The sequence below is a fragment of the Varroa destructor genome, unplaced genomic scaffold (genome assembly GCF_002443255.2).
Source record: "Varroa destructor unplaced genomic scaffold, Vdes_3.0 BEIS01000004.1, whole genome shotgun sequence".
NCBI classification, from domain to species: domain Eukaryota; kingdom Metazoa; phylum Arthropoda; class Arachnida; order Mesostigmata; family Varroidae; genus Varroa; species Varroa destructor.
Genome location: NW_019211457.1, coordinates 50,116,019 through 50,136,883, shown reverse-complemented (window position 1 = coordinate 50,136,883; position 20,865 = coordinate 50,116,019). Strand labels below are relative to the sequence as shown.

General features: G+C 43.4%; 1 protein-coding gene across 2 annotated transcripts in view; it reads right to left on the bottom strand.

Annotated features, from left to right (window-relative positions):
• LOC111250133 (hemocyte protein-glutamine gamma-glutamyltransferase-like) overlaps positions 1-19,693 on the bottom strand; it is a 21,517-nt gene extending 1,824 nt beyond the window's left edge. Inside the window, exons 1-2 of one of the 2 annotated variants that reach the window (XM_086987719.1) lie at positions 19,523-19,693; positions 363-1,061 (exon numbers count right to left, since the gene is read on the bottom strand). In XM_086987719.1, the coding sequence (XP_086843845.1) occupies positions 363-1,061; positions 19,523-19,558 (735 nt within the window). In that variant the 5' untranslated portion in view covers positions 19,559-19,693. Of the gene's footprint in view, positions 1-362; positions 1,619-19,522 lie in introns of those variants that run through there. The other variant, XM_022804892.2, reaches the window with a different exon arrangement.
• Between the last annotated feature and the right edge of the window lie 1,172 nt (positions 19,694-20,865).

Below are 20,865 nucleotides of genomic sequence, written 5' to 3'. Positions count from 1 at the left end.
ATATACATACAAATAAACATGCTTTTCTGGAGCTCTTGCTCTCTCTGGAGATACTTGTAGCTGAAATTCGAAAATGTTCCGCGAGTTTTTCTTGAGGGTCTGTACATGAATAAAGTAATGAACCCATCTCCTTAAATATTTGGTTCGAATTTGGGAGAATTACGAGGAATACCCTAATTGTTTTAGAAAGCTACTTTTGTTATTATATCGTTTAATACTATTACTCCTCATTACAGTTAGGCGTTATTCATAACGGCTAAATGAGAACCTTTGATTGCACTGAAGCCGTTTTTAAGTCTACAGTGATAGATGGCGTGCGAAGAGCACGAATATTGCAATAAATAAATTAACTGTAAAAATACCTGATATTGTCCATTACTCTTCTCTTGAGGCGTACCATCAAAAGCTTGCCAGCCATCGAACTCGGTAGTTCCTAGGTCGGGCCTCTTCATCCAGCCTTCATTCCACAGATGGAAGTTCCAAGACGAATCCTTATTGGCTTCTTCGATGGGTGTTCCATTTTCGTCAGTATAGGAATCTACACACATATTGCCGTCGGTATCGTGAGCTGATTCGAAGTTCGTGACTGGCCGGCAAGGAATTCCCAACCCGCGTGCAAGCGTTGTTAGCAAAGCAGCATACACCCAGCACTGGCCATAGTAGACAGGCGCTCCACCTCGACGCATGTACATCTCAAGAATAGAAGTTGAAGAGCTCCAGGTCATCGGTGACACTCCGTCGCTGTAGTCATTATCCCAACGACCACGAAGGATACCCGCATCATCGGTCTGATCAACTAGAGCTGAAAGGCGTCTCGTCATTGCTACAGGACTCCGCAGTTCCTCAGCAGTGATTTTTCCTAACTCAATAAGATAACTAATTGTTGGCAATACGATTGGGTTAAATTGGCCAAAATGCCAGGATTTGCCAACAGGACTGTTGTACGTGCCCTGATACACCTTGCCATAGTCATTGAGGACATATTCCGTGCGCCAGTCCTCGTCGTTCATGAACACTAGGTCCTCTGGGTGCCAGGGGTTGAACAGCATGTAGATTGACTCCTGCATAACAGACTTACGTTGTGAATTCGAAACTGCATGACGAATATCAAAGTGAATCTTGTAAAGGCCAACAGGGGTATCGGGAGGAGATAGAACTGCTACGGTAATGATTCTGCCTTGATGAAAAGTTAGCGCAACTGACCAGTCACTAGCTTTAGGCGGCATCTGTTCAGCGCTAGTGAGCTCCGCCGGAATCCCTAAAGCAAACTCGTTGGGAATTCCGGAAGTTGACGAGCCTTGGCCGGAGAACACTAAGGCTATCTGGTCGGTAGCCCAGTTGATCGGTCGGTTGAACACAAAACTTGCCTTTATCACCTGACCGCGGCGAACCACTAAACTCGAGTCTTCCCCACAGCTCGTCAGTGCATAGCGGTTGGTACGATGAATGGAGGCATTTTCCTTACAATGCAAATCAAGTCCGCTAACTTCAACAGGCATATTGGGGTCGCCGTCATTCTGAGCAGATGCGTTAAGATTCATCTGGTGGCCCAAATTAGCACATAGAGATGCCATAATACGTTTGCAGGGAGACGAAGCGTATGGCCTGCCGCAGCCAAAGCGTTCATTTAAATAGCGCGCTAACGGCGTAGCCGTTTCATGAGTCAGCTGCCATAACTTATGTCGCATCCATATATGCCAACTTAGCCCCGTTTGGAAAATGAATGCACAAATCATAAAACGAGACGAGAGCAAGGAAGAAATTCTGTTATTGCTATGTCCTAAGCAAAACTATCCGTTTGGCTGGGGTCGTTTCAACTGACCGCAATCGAGCGACACATGTGCGGGCAGAGTGCGTAACGAGCGCGTTCTTGTGCCGACCGGCTGAGTTATGCTTTGATTCTCCATCAGTTCCTACCGTTAAAGTCGATGCCACTCACATTCATCTTCAGCGAGCAATTGTGTGACTGTATAATTTAGCCTCGAACCATTGAGTCAGCATATTGTTGAGGAATCTGACAGAAAACATGAAGCCTTTACCCTGCCATTAGAAGTGTTTGTATAGCAATGTGGTGGGTGGTAACTATCGAAAAGAGACAACACTGCGAAGGGCGGGAAACGTTTTTCAGGCCAACGCAACTGTACTGAGCAGCACGCTAAAAATTTGAAAGTCTAATTTGGCCTGACAAGTGGTTCGCAACACTGTGAAAAGGGGCCGTAGAGATTAAGTTTGTTCAGTTTTTTCGCTTGGGTCTTGTCGACGCTTATACTCGGCCAGATTCCAATATGGCGTGCATTCACGTTAAATGTGTGAGTAACTCCCGTAGAGATCGATAAGCCATGCGAGATAGAGGGTTAGGCGGATAGCAGGTCTGAATGGGTTTCGAATAGGAGCCCTAATTTTGTCCGAATGAAGGGTAACGGACCAGGGCTAAAGGGCACGGGTTGAAGTCGGGAGACAACCTTTAGTGCTGCAACGCGATCCAGGAAAGACAAGTGCAAGTAAGAGAGGAACAAGAGTGGGTGAAATATATAAGGTAGCAAGAAAGATCCAGAAGATCAGCGGGGAAAGCAGAAAAAGCGAATGAAGCGGAGCAGATAAGGTGACATTACGGGAATTGTCGTGACAAAAGAACCTCAAGCCACTGCGCCGTGCTCCTATTGGTCTGCTACTGCTACTCGTTTCTAGAGCACCGACACTTAAAATCTGAGCGGCGGCATCGTCCATGCCACTGATGTGTTGGAAATGGTGGTGGCAGTCGTAGTAGGAACAGCAGCGGTGGGATTCGAAAGGCAAGAATGTAAACGAGAAGACGATCCTCTTGACTTGTAGCCAGTATTATTCGAGCACTTTCTAATATAGCAGCCAGCATGGATAGGAGGATACTGTTCAAACACGTACAGCCACATCACCCACTGAAAGGGTCGAGCCTTTTGGCCTAGCTATCGTCGACGGTAGCAACTGACGGCCGATCCTAGCGAACGCACCCCCAGCCACTCCGGCTGATTTTAGATCAGTCGAGTGCGTGCACAGAAGAAGTGATCGGGCCTAACCCCGACCCCAGCTAGTCCCCAACAAAACAGAGTTACATTACATCTGTTTTGAAAATAACGTGAACCGCAATCTCTTTGCCGCAACCTCAGAGCTAGAATATGGATTACACACGTGCTACCCGCCTTAGAGATACACGGATTCATACGCAGTCATGGATTGCCGTCCATAAGGTCAGCATGTAGCGTCTACTCATCACCCTGGAAGTCTCGATAACAGTTTTGTTTACCATTTGAGCGATCTGTTAGAAAACTACGAATAGTTTAAATGAGAGCTAGCCGAAACTGGCAGACTATGTACGGTACATTGGCGGCGGTGATAGTAGAGACCGGAATTGTGACAAGATAAGCTGACCTGTCGGTTCTTAGAAGTGAGATTGATGGTAGAATTGCTAATGTTGGCTGTGCTACGTAATGCTTCGAGGGAACCAAGACTGCCACACATTATGTATACTACAAGATACAATGGCTCACTCGTTGCATGAAAGATGCATTATAGAGCACGTTTATGAACGATCGGTCAGCTACCGCTTACATGGACGAATGTTTTTCTTACCATGGTTATAAGTCATAATGGCTAGCTTGGGAACAGCAAGATGAAGCAAGAAAACTTGACGGGAATTCTTGCGCTGGCAAGATCTGGGAATGCGGTCGGGAAGGATAGACAAGTACGGTCGGTTCAGCTAGACTGCGGACAGCCATACCCCAACCTCAATACGTACTCGGAGGACATCCCCTCATCAAAAAGCTCGTGCACCGTTAGATGAAACAGCAGAACGTATAGGAGGTGCGCGGTGCGAACGACGCAGCTGCGATATCGGTGGAAGATTATTGGTTTTTTTACCGGGGAAATTCCTAGAAGAAGTATATCCTCCGTATTCATACAGAGATAACATCCCTTGCCTGTTCGACTCGCCTACATACAAGCCAGCCTCTTCCTTGAATAACGTTAGCATCATTCCTGTGCTTCTGCACTAACTACAGCAATGATAGCTGCGAACATATCGTTTCATCCTTTTAGCAACCGTCATTTGGCCTATAGATACTGTCTATGCGTTCGTTTGTTCATTTCTGCTCACTTGATAACGCCAGCGTAAAGTCGATTTGCCCGGAAATGTTCGACTAATGTGGAGGTAGGTTTACGTTAATAACAATAGGGGCTTCTAGAGCAAGCCGTTTCCGTGTTCCGTGAAAGTGCGATTTCTTGAAGATGCACCAGAACAAAAGTGGCACTATCATTTCCCTTGCTAATTATACGCCAATAAAACCTGACAACTATGGAAACGGTGCCTTATAAAATGTATGTCAGCATAAGCCAATTCTCGTGGTGACAATGAGTTTTCGGCATTTTCATGTGATAAGAGTAATACTTTTGGTTTCCTTTGGGAGTAACTTTCACTAAAAGTTAAGCAGACAATACGAGCCATTATAAAAAAACACGCTTGATACATTGAGAGCGAGTCTGCGATGAGTCAGCGGGCAGCAGAGCAATGAATGAGAATCTGAAGCGACGGCGTATCTACTTCCCGATAGAAGTACTCTAGGAGATACTCTAGGTACACGAAGACTCTAAAAAGTTGTTTTCTTGACTCACTGGGTCAGCGACATCACCGATACTCTAGATCAGTAAAGGGTTAGGTCCTTTCTAACTAACCCCTGTTTTGTTTGCGTTCTACTTTCCGGCATGGCTAGCAGTTCAAATACTTCGAAAATACTTCGCGCCGCGTCTTTTGTTCCCTCAAACAAAGGTGGCCATGAAACATATTCCATTTTTTTTTGAAAAACAAGCTCGATAGCCAAATGCTTTTACTTTTAAAATAACAAAAGTCACGTATGTGCATTTCCAGGGGCCTGCTCATACCCACAGGTACGGATCACACTAACATCGTAAATGAACAATACTTTTTTCTACCAGACTACGTTATCAGACGATCACCTCTAAGTTAAGGGAATGCTATGTGGTTAGCGTTGAACGCTCTAACGTTTGACGTAAAAAAATTCAATCAAGCTACTTTGGACACGTTTGGAGCATAACGCCTACATTGAGCATTATAAAATGAGCCGTTAATAGGATTAGTTTTCCGTGTACCGAAATCAAAATGATCGCGGCAGAAGATCGTCATATCCGCCCTATGACCATCGACCGAGGGAAGCGGGGAATCGATTTAATGTTAGCCCAACTCAAGTATATGTTTTACAACTAGCCAGGAGTACCATTGCTAAGTAAAAATCGTGCGCTTTTTTAAACTACTAAAGCTGTTGGCTTTACGCTGATATAGCAAAGGCACATTTACACATTTTGGCTAGGCAATGGATTTGGATCTACGAAGACGATCTCTTCTATATGTTTTGAACAAACTACATTGAAAATGGTTGCAACAGCACACTCGTGGCCCATGAGAAGCGTTTCGGGAAAAGCAGCTGTGTGGTACTGTAACATCTTAGACAACTCGATCAAAGGTTCAAAGTTCCTTGTAATAATGGACCCAATTAGAACCGTAATTAAATTAATTTCATCTATTCATGAGAACCCGGTGTAGTTTTTAAAGAAACAAAGACACCTCGTAATCTTAATAAAGGTGGCAATTTTATCGTAAACAGTAAAATTGGCTCTAAAGGTTCGGTTTCACGAAATAATTGTTTCCTGTACAGAGCACAATTTCTATCCGCTACACTTTACGTAATGCAGCATTTACGACGCCCGTTCGCCTTTCACGGTATCGTTCCTAACTCCCAAACGTCATCGTACTTAAAAAAAAAAAACTTTAAAGAAAAAAGGCGTTATATTTTGAAGCTCTTATTTATATTCCTATATTAAAAGGTCCGTAAAACAAACGAAGCCGTATCATCGTCTCTCAGCTGACGCGCCGGGCTGATCGATTAAATGTTGCTCCTAACGTGGAAGCTTCCACTGGGTTACGATGATCTTTTTGGCGTCAAGTAGCTCCTTATATACAGGACCGCTTTCAGACGGGAATTATAACATTATGAGTATCTAATGTAGACATAAATTGCTTATTGTTTGAAAAAGATTAACCGTTTTGAGTCAGAATTGGAGCAAATATTGAAAATAGTCTTAGCAAATTAAATGTACGTCATTTAAACCGATGACCTTGTAGTGTTTCGTTGGTAACGGCATAAGCCAAGTAATTTTTGCATTTCTCTATTAAACCTTAGTCAACACAATTAACTGAAGAGACTGAACAGATCATATCCGAGCTCTACGGCAGACACACTAAAATTCCCCATACCAGGTAGTTAAAAATATTTGTGTTTTCGTGCTACCCCAGTGAAAGATCTCGCTTATTGCGTCCGCTAGTTACGGTCGATTTCTCTAATAACTTGTTATAATCTTATGACTTGTCGACAGTAGGAATTTGAATCAGTTGCTTCCTTAGGCGGCAGCAACTTTCAATGCACGATTTCTTTTCAGTCCCACCAAACACACGACATCGCCATTTCTCGCGTCAGTCTTGGCCTTGCCGCAGGCTGTAGAGGAGCCTTTTTATTTGCACACATTTTTATCGTATACGATCCACCTTTCATTGCCCGTCATCAATTGCTTTAGCAATGATTCTATTTCATTACGTTTCTGTTTGGCAGATAAACACACGATTGAATAAACCCTTTTGCGTCAATTCTTATGGCACAATATATATATATCCTGAATTTAGTGCCTTTTTTCCGGTAACCCTTTTTTTTAGATCAAATTTCATTGGCTGAGACCATATGGGACAGCCAAGTATTCTTTTTACTTTCATTGAGCAATACAGAAGTGAAGCAAACATTTTTCTTTTCTACGATAGATTTACCCGTCGCAGAGCTACGTTTTTAAAAATAAACATAAATCAAGTTTCGTTATGGGCTGAGATGAGGTAAAGCTATATGGGTTACTGTGTCGAGCCTATGTGAAACCGGATTTAGAAAAAAAAAACTGAAACAACTAAGTGGGCTTATAGTAAAAATTGATATAGGAGGGATGCGTAGAACTTAGCTAAGGTATGATAGTGTCTCATTATACTACGTGACGTTGTTGTCAAGAACGTGCCATATACGTTTTGCCTTAAATAATATTTTAGCGACCTTATTGGCGTAGCATTTTGCGGATGATCATAGGCTACAATTCACTACGCGTAGTACTGAATCATGGATAACCACGATACTTAGATAGACTAAGTCTGGAAGAGTAGATCTTGGAGAGTGGTGCATACATTGTTGCTCTCCGTTTCTCGTCTCGAACAAATGTGTCTCGTCGATGTGTTAGCATTTGGAGCACTGAAAAGCCAGATCCACACTGCGCAGCAGAACTTCAATGGAACTATGATCCTTGACCTGACTAAATTAGCAGTAATTGATTATAAAGCATCTGTTTACTAAAAGAAAAAGTCTTTTTTTCGCCCTGGTCAATGACTGACTTCTTTGTACGAGATCATTAGTGGCGTATGTAATGCATCTCTGCCACATATAATCTCACCCGCTGACCTACATAGGCCTCAACCGATATTATTTCCAGAATGAATGAATTCTAGTAAGATCGTTACGGTGACATAATAGCGCTACCCTATCATACATATATATATATATATATATATCTACCACGAAGCGTATTGCTTTCCCAGAATTATCCGAACATACTTCTCCGATCTTTCAGTGAAACGGGGTCGGTTATTGCACAAAAACGTAGTGCCTTGTCTATTGCTTCTTTACGTAATCCTCCATTTGCGATCCATCGTTTATAACTCTACCTCACTTATTGTCGACGGAGTGCCCGGTTCGGTCTGTTCCCCGAAAACGATGGCCGAGAGTAAGGAAATAGACCACGAGGCTTTGAGTCATAGCTCACCATCTTCGCACTCATTTTTCAGGAAGGACGGGCTAGCACTGACGTTGTGACGTATCGACGTGTAGAAAGGCTAGCTGAGGCCTTTAGCTATATAGCAACACATAGCAACAATAGATATAGCTCCGAATTATCTGCATCCACCCACCAGCACAGCCTCCACAATATTTGTACGAAAACTTAACAATAACAGTAGTAATAAGCGTTTTTGCGCGCAGAAAACGGACATTTTGTAGACTAGAAGTTTAGGTTTATCGATCAATGCTTTAGAAAAAGATGATACATTAGACTACCTCGTCTCTGACGAAAGTAAGCTTGTCACTGCTCAAAGAATCATAACACGTAGCAGCCCATAGGCAAAAAGTAACAGGAAGAGTGGCAGCACGAAACATTCCCGCGTCTTCTCATTGACTTGGACAAGTGTTATTTTGACTACTTCATTTAGGGGTCGGTTTGTTCGGAAACAGACGCCTCGAGCGAGTGCCACTGGACACGTTCTCTTTTCCTGGTTGCTTCAAGAATTGCCACGTAGCGTTTATTCTGATCATTTTTTGACTCTTGCAAAAGTTGATCCGGCCGTGAAGCCTCGACGAGGTCACATGTACTTGTCAATTCTGAGAGCGTGTACTTGCGACAGGACGAAAAGCTTTAGAGGCTTCTCTCAAAATCAAAGCTAACTCGGGTTGCTACGATAGGCGATCTTCGTTGACTCGCAAGGCAACAACGATAAGCGTCTGAAGAAACTTAAATGAGAGTGAAAAACACTCTGCTTTCTGTAAACGCACGACACAGGGTTCCTTAAAATGTGCATGGACGTGCCTTATCTTTTCGAAGCCGTTGGCCGTCTAGTTTGACTCAAACGCATTTAGTGTTTGTATAGATCTGTCCAGTTTTTATTATATGACGCCTCTATATAACACTGCCCTTGAATAAGAAAAAAAAGCATTTCCATACGTTTTGCTGTAAAAAGTAGCTTTAGCAAGGGCTGTGTGGGTCTGATAGTGTGTGATCGCTTTTACAGAAAAAAAAAAAGCAACAAATATTGCGGTATGTTCAAGTGTCCATTGGTAATCGGTACTATATACATCTATTTCTATGTAACGACAGTGCCTGTTGACAGGTTAGCGCTTGGCCAATTAGCGAGTTTAGTCTCTCAGTATCAAGAACTGTTTAGCATACAAACAAGTCATTGTTTCACGGATCAGCACAAAGTTTTAGTCATATAATCAGTACCCCACAAAAAATGCCAGGATGAGATTTAGAGTATCCATAAACACAAATTTTTTGCTTCTCAAACAGAATAATATATCACGTGATGTTATACTCATTTATGTCAAAAACGTAAACTATTACTCTCACAAAATCGATGAATCTTCATCGATAGGATGCTCCATTTGAAAAGTAAAACATCTTTCTCTAGCTAAACAGAAATAGCTAGTCCTCCAATAGAGTAGGTATTACCTCGTGTACGTCATCCTCCTGCATTCTCATCATTCCGGTGTGACCGTTTACAGAGCCACAAGCGCCTGTAGCAGAGCTTCGCCGAAACAAGCTCTGCGGCCGCAGGCATGCTTTAGTACTTTTAATCGTTGTGTTGTCTCTATGTAACTTTAAATCATCTCTCGTTTCCGTTAGCTTTCCCATAGAGTTACATAAAAATCTGTCACCGTTGCTGCATAAAGCTTTCAGCCAGAATTCGCTCTTTTCCACGGTCGCCATCGCTGCCGCTTCGTTTGTCGCCAATGCAGTATCCTTCACAGCCCGTATACCCTAACTACAATGCTCTCCCTTGCAAAATTTCATGGTTCCCCCTATATACGGACTTCGTTTTAATTACCTTAAAAATTAATACATAAATAGAAGAAGAATATATGTGAGATGAATAACTTTTTTTAATAAACAGATTGTTTATTTAATATGTAATTATTACTGTTGTTGTGAGTACATGGATAAGAATGGGAATTACTGATTTACAGATTTGATTAGTTGGTGTTACGCTGCATTTTTGCTCAGTTGTGGCTTTAAATTCTCGAGTAATGTCGGTTTTCCGGAATAGGCTGACTCTTTTATGGTTAACTCATTTGTTTGGAAGATTCGCATTAAAATATTCTCCTGCACCACGATCATGTCCTGTAGATACTTCGTCCCGTCGGGAAAAAAACCGCCTTTTTGCCAGAGTCTTTTCGAATGCATGATAACACAGATTCTTGCAGTAAATTTAAATGTTTACCACCAGCCACACTGTACAGCCTTATATATATATATATACGGAGGGAGGAAAGGAGTAGCAGACGCGTGCGTAATCGCATAACGTTTCAGTCCGCGCTATCAGGGCCGACCGTAAACGGTAAGGAAGGATTCAGGGCTCATTGACACAATGGATCCTTCTCCCAGTTTGCCTCACGTACTTTTGTCACCAGCGATGGCGGTGGATTCTACCACCAAAGGTTGCTGGACGACGGTGGCTGCCAACCGGGGCTGCAAGTGCCGGTGTCCCGAAGCGTACGGCTAGCACCTCTTATGAACGCTACTTTTGGTTCCTCCCGCCCTCACCTGCCTCCCTCTCCTTTTTTTCTCGTTTACTTTCCCGGCCGGTTGCCGATAATGCCGCGATGTCGACTTAGAGTGTTCGATGCAGAAGGTCCCCCACTTCTATCATGCTGAGAGCAGCCGCTATGGCGAAATTAAACGAGGCATTTTGAGACTCTCCCTCATTTCGTCAGCCAGCCAGCTGCTTATACATCGGGCCGACGTAAATGATAATATGTTTTATGTCTTATTAAATTACTTCGAGCTCTGCCAGCTCTTTCGTACTATGGGCCATGAATGAATAGCAGCGGAAGCAGAAACAACACCTATACGATGCACCTCTGTGTTTTTTCGTTTAGTGTCCCGACACGTAGTATCAGCAGACAACGGCTGCTGCTTTGGCGTACTCAGCGTCTCTTATATTTCCGTTACTCTCTGTTGCTCAGCTTGTACGGTCTGACCTCAACCCAGTTTACAGACTTTGTGAAACGATGGACAGATAAAAAGGCCTGATGTACAAACTCGTCGGTTCTGTCGATCAAAAATAGTGACTGGGCATAGACCACATTAATTGCAACTACCTCATGGACAATATTTTTTTCTCACTAAATGTCTCTATATTGTCTTCAACATAATTTTTGAGATTCGTACAATACAAAGGCACCACAAGATAATGCCGGAAGCACTGATAGGCTTCATTCACGAACATGATATAAAAGGTGTTACACTCACCAAGGTACAGATTAACCTAATAACATATCTATAATGTAAGTTCCTAATATCTATTAACTGAAGAGTAGTTGTCTAAATTTGGATTAGCAACGTAAGAAATAAGCATTGATGTCCTACTACGCCTCGGCCAAAAATTTAACGATGACTTAAACATACTTCACCAGTACCTGCTACCTGTGAAAGTTCCATCAGTCATCCTGACCAATGACGTGTAGCGAAGGTACTACTAATAAACAGTAACACAAATGAAGAAAAATTAACTAGTGAAAATCCAAATTGAGCAAATAACGTTTGATGGAAAACAGTAATAAGTTATCGGCTTGGTGGCTCCAGCAGCTCAGCTGAAAGGATTACAACAAAATCGAGGCTTAAGCTTTTGTGCGATATATTTAGCAAAACTTCCATGAGCTATATTAAAATAAGCTTTGGGTATGCACAACGGGTTTTTCAAGACCACTGTGACTTTATGGTACGTAACACTATACTGACCTAAACTACCCGATACGCGACCTTAATTAAAACACATAGACTGAAGATAATTTATTCCGTTACGAATACGTAGGGACATCCAGACAAAACGTACTGCTACTGTGCCACTATTTACAGTATCAGCCGTAGGCTTAGAGAAATCTTATCCTAAAAATAGATTGATATCGTTAATCAACCATAAACGTTTGAGGACAAATATATGTTTTCATTACTCTAGTTGCCATTTGAATTTTTCACGTTTTAATGGGTCATACAAATGCATCAAAGTCAAAAAGAGGGAAACTCCTTTAATACGAGAAACTTTTAGTACTAGAACAACCCAGGTAATGTAGAAATGTGTTCGCTCTAAAATCTGTATACTAATATGACAAGCTCAGGTATTTTTTCATCACTATATTGCCCTTAGTTGATGGCTGATGCTTGAGTTGCTTGTATTTAATTGGTATAAGTTCCAATTTAGCAAGAGTCCACTCATAATCTGTTTTGCGATACTGCTGATATATCTGTTAATGGAAAATTTCTCAACTTATTATTACAGCTAAATATGAAGAAATAGAAAGCATATTGGCCTTTGTCTACTATGATAAGTCACGCTTATACAGATTCACGCGCATGCAAACAAGCGCTCATGCTGCTTAACTTCGTCGCGCCAAAACACGCTGGCCTTCACTTAGGGTTCGCGAATTCTCTTCCGTCAAGCTTCAATCTGGCTATAGACTCAACAATTGTAAACCGGCTTCGTTCAAAAATGGCGTAGTTTCCATCTCTTCTGCTACCCTTAAAAGCCTAAAACCAGTTCGCCGAACGGTAGCGGCCAGCCAGTTCAACCTCTTTTAATCGTGTGGAGCTACTTTTCTCAGAGACGCTTTCACTTTTTTGGCCAATGTGAGTTTTCCCATGGGCTCACTCATTCGGCAATTCAGCTTCACTTTGGCAACACTTTCAGAGCTTCAAAGAAGCGCTCGCTCCAAGTCATCCGTTGCTCTTTCTCCGGCTTAACTCTAATTCTCATCTTCTCGTTGATTCCAACAGCGCAAACTCAACCTGCCACTGTAATCGGCGAAGATCTTTTCCTCCGTTCTTCCTGCTGGGCTCAGATTCTCGGACTTTTCGTCACTAGAGTAGGCAGTTACCTATAATCTAAAGCTATGCCAGCAAGATAAAGGGGGCGCTCGTCAGATTCGGACCGGCAAATTCGCTCTGTGGAGAAACCAGCCGGCTGATTATGTAGGAACGATGACCGATGGATTAAAAAACGGTGATGTCGTCCAATGGGAGTAGCCCTGCAGCCAATGCCATCTTCGTTGTAGTCTGAGCATACGAACAACATAAAAACCACATATTTCAGGTGGCTACGTGTACCGCAAGGAATTAGTCTCCAAAGGAGATGACGCTAGAAGACGTAGTTCTGTGACAGGCTCTTCATCTTGACGAAATGCTACTCCCCATACAGCCATAAAGTTTGAATTCCGCAGCTTACAAAGACAATGTTCGTGGGATCTTCGTCTGCACGTTTGTCTCCCCCTGTTCATTGCCAGAGGCGACCCTTCCTTGTAGACACTATCTGTCGATATCCATATATTGACGCTGTCGACTCAACTCTGAGCTGGAAGATATGAGCAGACAGGGGATCGTTGTATGGTGGAGCGGGTGTTTCCGCTGGTATTACCTATCGGAAATGTGACAATACCTCATAATAAACATGTTTCGAATACAAAGCGGGGTTCCCACAGGAACAGCCTCGGCAACGACGATAGTGGCGGTATGGATATGCTGATAAAGACATCACGGATAGTTCTTTTCGGCCCTAACCATTAGCTCCCAGCACAACACATACCCGATATTTTCTGCCTTGTGCGCGGCCAACGTCCGCAGATCACCGCTAAGTGGCACTCTCGGCAAGGTTGGTCGATATGCATAGCTATGAGACGGTCCTATCGTAGGTCGTCGACTAGCTTTACGCTAGTTATCATCGAAACTGCAGCTCAGTCACGCTATGCTACACGCAAAGGAGACCAATCCCGAACACAAGACTTGAAAACACGAAATAGGCGTTAAAGTAGTCCTAGACACTGCAGCAATGGACAGTCGCTCTGAATAGACTACTTTCACATACTACTTCACTATACTAGTCTGTGTTTACCAGCCGATTTGGCTTGTGTTAGAGCCAGTATGGTGGGTTCTCTAATAGTAGCACACGCAAAGCCTGGTGACGGTGCAGCCGGCAAGTAGTTCACTCGGTTGCGTCCGTTCTCTAAACCGTGCATTGAGCTGGACAAGGATGCCAGGCCGGGCCAAAATAGAATAACGCGACGGCGTGTGGGTCGACGTAGCTTTGCTGAAACCATCCTCAGACGGAAGTGGCCTTTCGGGCCACCAAAATGGCAGTAAGAACCACTGTGGCCGTGGCGGCTTATCTTCTGTGGCCTTGCGGCCACCTTTCCCGAACCGCTAAAACGTCGTCGGTGGCAGACCGTTGACATCACTTAGGCTTTCCCTAATCGACCACCGTGACAGCAGGGTTCACACCCAGTGCTTACCTTAAGCCCGCAGAACATCCCCTTCTCGCACGAGGCCAAACGCAACTTCCTGCTAACCAAACCCTGCTCGCACCAACGGTGCTCTATCTAACTGCTTCCATAAAGGGCGTCCACAGCCTCGCCTTTACAGCCATTCCTGTGACGACGTCCGTACTGGTTCTGACTACTCTCTACTACCGTTTCTTTCTCCAGGAAGCATACTGAAACGGGTACCTCCATTCCCATAGGCGAGGGCAACCTTTCCACTGTCACCTGTCGACTTCGTTTGGCCATCCCTGTCTTCAAGGGACGCCATTACCTCGATGCCCCAGGCGGCTGGCTGGCTGGCTGGCTGGCTGGCCGGCCTGCTGAGCCCCACAACCATTGTGACTCATTTCTGGTGGTGGCCTCACGAAGGCTCTCCCGTCGGGCAGTTAGCTTCGGAGCAGACGCAATTAGCAATAAACGTGAATACATTCCCGTAGAGCATGCGAGCCATATTAGCATGTCAACTGACTACTGAGAGCTAGGGCATCGAGAGAGCAACGGGTGTCAATGACATCACCTTTGCCCACCTCACCGTCGCCGCGATTTTGCCTCGAACCACTGTTACATTTGATCAACTGCGTAGAGTCAAATATGACTAGGTCGCTCCGAGGCTGTTTACAAATACCATTTACAGTTTATTAACTGGCAGACATTTTAAGGGTGAAAATAAGTACGTAATCAACATTTTTACAATAAATGCGTGACTTTGAAACCTCTAAATAAGAAGGCCAAAATCCACTAACAGTGCTATAACTGCTTCGAACTGATGAATTTTGCACTCTACTATACAATTACGAGGTCGGTATGGTCTTTTTAGATTCTGCACTGCGAAAGTACTGCAAACACCTTAAACATCTTGAATTACGTTAGAAGTTTCAGATCGATTCTACTAATCTCAAATTGAGCTTGCCAACAAGAGAAAATGAATGAAACATTTTATTTGAGACTGGCTTGGCTGACTATTGGTGAAAGAAAAATGTTCCAAATTAACTTTTCGTAACTAGAGACACGTTCATGCAGACAATTTACTAGAGAGCTTAGTTAAGGACTGTGAAAGACGCTATTCATTCCTTCACGACTTCACTAAATGGCGTCACTGTAACAACATTTTCTGTTTTGTAGCGGAATTGGCAGTTACAATGTTCCAAGAAGCTCTACATAGAAGAACACAGTCCTTCTGCGGATAAACGTGTATCTGCGATGTGTGGCGTTGCGAATAAAAAACTTTACGCCTTTACTACCCTTGACGATTAGATCAAAATCCGATATTGTCCAAATATACAATCATTGTCAATATCCAACGGACGTTTCTTCCGGCACGTACTACGTTCGAGATACGCCTAGATATTATGAAGTCTCTAGTGACATATCAAGCTGGCCAATTTAGGCCTAAAATTTAGGCCTGATAATAACGGAGCTACATGCAAAAAACTTGTCGAACTTTTCTTGAACAGTGTAGTTTGTGCGTGTTCGCAATAGTTAGCTCTGAGGGTAGAGATCCTGCTTTAAACTTGTCGCTAATTTACTCCTGGGCTTCTAGCTAACTTCAACAGCAAGAGTCCTTAAGCTAACAAAATCGTTAACAACCAGATTCAACATTTTTTATTCATGTATGTATCTGTATTTGTAATGCTCAGATGCGCGAAGAAACAATCCTTTGTTTCTACATCTGAGATTCTCAGCTAAAGCAACCAGACCAATAATAATGTTGTAAAAACGAAATATGCTATGATGGGAAGCTGTACGATCATATATCAAGTTCAGTCTACCAACAAAAGTAGGCTCTACATACTTTTTAGCAGGCAGAATTTTATAGCACACTACGTGGATTGAGGAGCGCACCCGATAGAGAACAAGACGCAACCTTTTTTAAGTTAGACATGGCACAAGTTCGAGGCCTAAACGTTGCGGTTTTGCTACCAAAAGAAAATGTTGCTATACCGCATCTTTAGTCTTTCAAAGGTACGCGGGGTTCGGGGGCCCACTTGCAGTGAACAAAAACCGCAATCAGCAACTGCAGTAATTCCAAAGTGATGAAGGCAGTAATCGGCAGGCGCATCGTCGAAGAGTAGTCGAGGGATTTTTCTATATGTTATTACCGAAACTCCCGCTTTTTTTACTTCGTTATAACGGCAAGTTCATAGTTCGTAGCATCAAATGTGGTGCTGGTGTCTTTATAGTTAGCTTGCCTACTCGGAAGGAGGCCGAAGTGGAGAGTGAAGGAAAAAGTCGAGAAAACTGCTGGCTAGGGAAAACTGATAGTTGTTATTGGTCAAATAAATATGTTCGTACATCGCGCTAGCTATGTCGATTGATCAAATCGCGTGCGCGTTTCGTCTCCATCCTTCGTTGAATTAAGCGACGAATGCTTCGACCGCTACCGCTGTTGCTTTTTCTGTGATGTCCCATCATGGCGAGGCTTGTGGCGACAGTAGCAGCGTTCGTCGGCAGCATTGCGTCGTATTTTTATGGCGGTGCTCACTGTTTGTTTGCAACGGCGTGGTGGGCTCTGTGCCCTCTTTCACAAGAGCAACAGAGGGCGGGCACCTTTCGAGCTTTGTTGGCGGCATCGCTGAGTTTCAGCGTTGGAGGCTGAAAGCTTGGCGGAGAATACTGGACTGTTGAATTAGACGAATCACAGCAAAGGAAGACTAGGCAGCTGGCCAAAAACTAGGTGCGAACAGAACTGACCAAAGGTTGGGTTCAGCCTCAAGAGACGGCTGGTGCTAAACCGTGGAAACTGAGAGCAAACAGAGGGAACAAAAGATTGCAATATATGAAGCAAGATGAGAAAGCTTGCGAAGGCGTGTAGGCATCGGTAAAAAAATCCGATGAAATGTAGGAGAAGCGCAAAACTCAATGACGAAAAAGCTACCATCACCGCCAAATGAGATGAACGAAAGGAAAAAGACGGAGACGGTAACGGTCATTGCGTCGGTACAACAGGCTAACTCGGACGTTGTAAGGAATCTACACGATAGAGCTATATGTGCTATGCTAGGCCTAAGCGGTCGGTGACTGCCGCGATCGAGCCCTTGAGCTCCTTTTATTCTCTCTGGCCCTTCGGCGGATGCTACTTGTCTGTTTCTTTCTTCGATTGGCCTACCCCGTCATGTCTTTACAACAAATTGACTTTTTTGTACAGTCGTTGCGAAAGAAGAGTTCCGTGAAAAGGCCGGCAGCCCAACTGGAAAGAAAACCCACCTGCCTGATTCTCCTAACCATTACCTATAGCCGTACTGCTTTCTGCCAGCTGCTATAAGATCTCTCTTTATTTTTTCACTTATTTCTTCCCTTGCCTAACCTCTACGAAGTTACTATGTTCAGTTTCTGAAAGCGGCGGTTGTTCTTCTTCACACTGGCGGTATGTACTGTTATAGGAACAAGCGACCGAAACTGATCGCCGACCAAGCAGACCGGCTAGCTGACCAGACTAGTTGGCGAAAGAGAGAAAAAACATAAAACGAGAGTTGGCCGTCGGGAGACTCGACTAGCCGGAAGAAAAAGTAGAGCAAGATGGAATAAGAGGGCAGAAGGAAATGGGGAACGACTTCCGTCTCGCTGAACGAGCCGCTGTTGGTGAAAATAGTCGGTTGCACACAAGATGAACACAACGAAGCAACTTGGGTTACCAACTTACCCAGCCCACTTCGGTTTTCCCACTTGCCGCCTTTTAACGACGTGTAGAGCAAACTCATCACGGCATAGAACACTGCTGATTCGAAAGCCTTCACTTTTCGGTATAGAGAGGGCCCACACTTGGGCCAATAGGTAAGTATGTTATTTCGACTCGAAAACACAAGATCATTAATTATTTGAGCTCGGATCCACGGAAGCAACCGGATGAACAGACCGTAGAAATAATCGAACGTGATTTCTTTATTCATATATAAACCTCGTGCGGGGCTCCGTCTGCAGTTATTCAACTGTTCTATTGGATAAGCTATGGGTATAGCCTGCCATTAAAGAAACCAACCTTCGGTAATTGTTAATTAACTTCGTCTGCGTTGAATTTTCAGGCAGGTATTTTTCCTCGAAAGTACTGCAGGATTCACATCGAACTATGGCGGGCCGAGTTGAAAGCCACGTGTTACTGCAAATTAGAGACTTGATGTAGGTGAATCGCCTATGTCGAGGTAGAAGAAAGAACAAAATGAGAAAGTTTAATAGCTTAAGATAAGTTGACCATGTGTTAAAGAATGTTCCAGTTGTAAAATATAAGAAACAAATCTATTCGCAGTTGGAGTGCAATGTCGTGTAGTTAGGAAGGAACGAGGCAATAACGGGTATTAATGTAATGAACACCTTAACGCGTATTTTGCGACCACATCTTTTCAAAGTATTTTGGGAAAACAGTACACATCGCTCATTATATCAACACCGTGTCCTAAATGTACCTACGCTCAGCAGGAAGTAGAGTCTATTTTGAAGCTGCATTTCGCTGACGTTAGATTATACAAAAAACACCTGTTTAATCCCTTGTGATTTGCCACCATAAAAACGTAAGAAACGTATGTATTTTTAAATGAAAAGCTTCAAGCCTTTCGTTTGCAATCGCCAAGATAGGCTGCAGATGGACGGGCCTAAATCAGCAGGCCTAGATTGATTGAACGACACAATCACTGGTGCTATAGGCCACTTACTGACTTGCCTTTTCTGTCGACCCGCAGGCACTCAGGCGGACGCCGAACTTTCTTTCACCGAAAGAGAGGAAAGGAACTATTCGCCAGTGCCGGTTGCGTCTTCCATGTCATGTGCCCTAACTTTTCCCCTAGATGGCGGTATCTGCGCCCTCTGTATTCAGTCTAACCACACAATGGACACCCGGTAATCAGTTTCTCCCTTCTCAGGGGTATACTGCAGTTTCGCAATGTGCTAGTTTATATGAATTAACCTCGGACCCATTTATTGAAAACCTGAAGTCAATTCAATTTCGGGAACAAATATCTACTGTTATAATATTTGAAATACGCTACATCTCCACAAAATCTCGTTCACGATTACACTTCATAAGTGAAATCCTTACTAATACTCGTCACCTTCCAGATCAACCAGAAAAGCTTTGTTTTAAATGCAGGCGATTGTAGAATTTTGATGAACAGTTTAGTTGTCCGTGGCAAACCAATCTGATGCTTTCTACATATTACAAACTTGGGCCTTCCAAAGTACATCCGCCTATTCAGTTTGGCTGCTTTCAATTAAAGTAATGGTCATTTCTGGCAGTACCATAGCTGAAATCAATAAGCAGCAGATATCATACCGCCATATCAGTTATAGCCACGGAAACATCTAGACAACCATTAGCTTACTCTTACCGTTTTGAACAAGCTTATTTGCTTCTGGACGGCCATCTGATCGAAAGCAACTTCAAAGGACGAAGAAACTGAAAAATTCACATGAACTTTACACGTGTGCGATTTAACCTAAATACAATATCAGTGAAGTTTTCTTGGCTCTCTTTGTGATAGTTATTTGCCATATATTTATCCTATCCTAGGACGGAAATACCGATATTTTTTCCTTCCGAAGGATGCCTGCTGCCCTTGTATAGTTATAGCACACGCCGCTTTTTAAGTGCCCCCATAAAAAGATAGCGAGCAGAGTTCCGTCACGTGATTTTAGGGGCCATTTGATGTCACACCACTTGGAGACCAGGCGCTTCCTTACTAACTCGAGTACGTGGAAAGGTGGATTACCCAATTTAAGCCACATGCCCTGGAAACATTTTTTTTAATGACTTGGGGTGCAAGTATACCTGAGATCATCTCCTGCTAGCGAACAGAATTCACAGTTTGGTTAAAAAAAAAAGACTAATGAAAACTCCTGTCGACATGCCGCATCATACAAGACGTGTCTTCGGACGTAATTCTCTTTTGTGGATAGCCGTGTAGGTTACGATATGCGACAATCCACAAACGACGGATAAACCATTTCAAAGACAGAACCAGGTATAGGCCAGAAAAGCGCCGAAGAAGCGACAAAGATCTGTAGAGTAAATGGCTACTATGAAAAAAGCCAAGGGAGCTCACTTTGTTACTGCTTTATTTAAATAAAACCTTAGATGTTATGTATGTAAATATATTCGGTTCTTTTTGGCGTCACTTTTTACCGGATGGCCGCCGCTGTGCTAGCCGAAGCAATTTAGAACCCGTCAAAATTTTAACGCCTGTAGACCAACGAAACTAAAGTGAGAGTTCTATCGTTCATACAGCCTTCACGATAGCGTCGTTATGTACACACTAGAAATATCCCATGATACATATGCTGCTCACATTTTATAAGAGTGTATAATGAATTTTCCGTAAAGCCAGATATGTTCAATAGGGATACGGATGGCCAGCTTGGTACTCGCTATCTTCGATAAAATGATCACAATAACCAGTGGTTAGCTGGAAATATATCGTCCCAGATTTAATTAGTTAGATTCCAGTATGTCTTCTCATAAAATTTAATCAGTGTATGGTCAGCTTTGACACACGTCACTCTACATTTGGAGCGGCAAGCCACAGTGTAAAGCTGGAACGAACCTTGCCGAGTTAAGCAAACGCCTGGGCACATCGTAAGTTCTTCTACATGGGGGTCCTGCTCTCCAAACAGCTATCTCTTTCCACGTTGCGCTCTAGACTTAACAACGGCCAGTGAAGATTGAAATATTTAT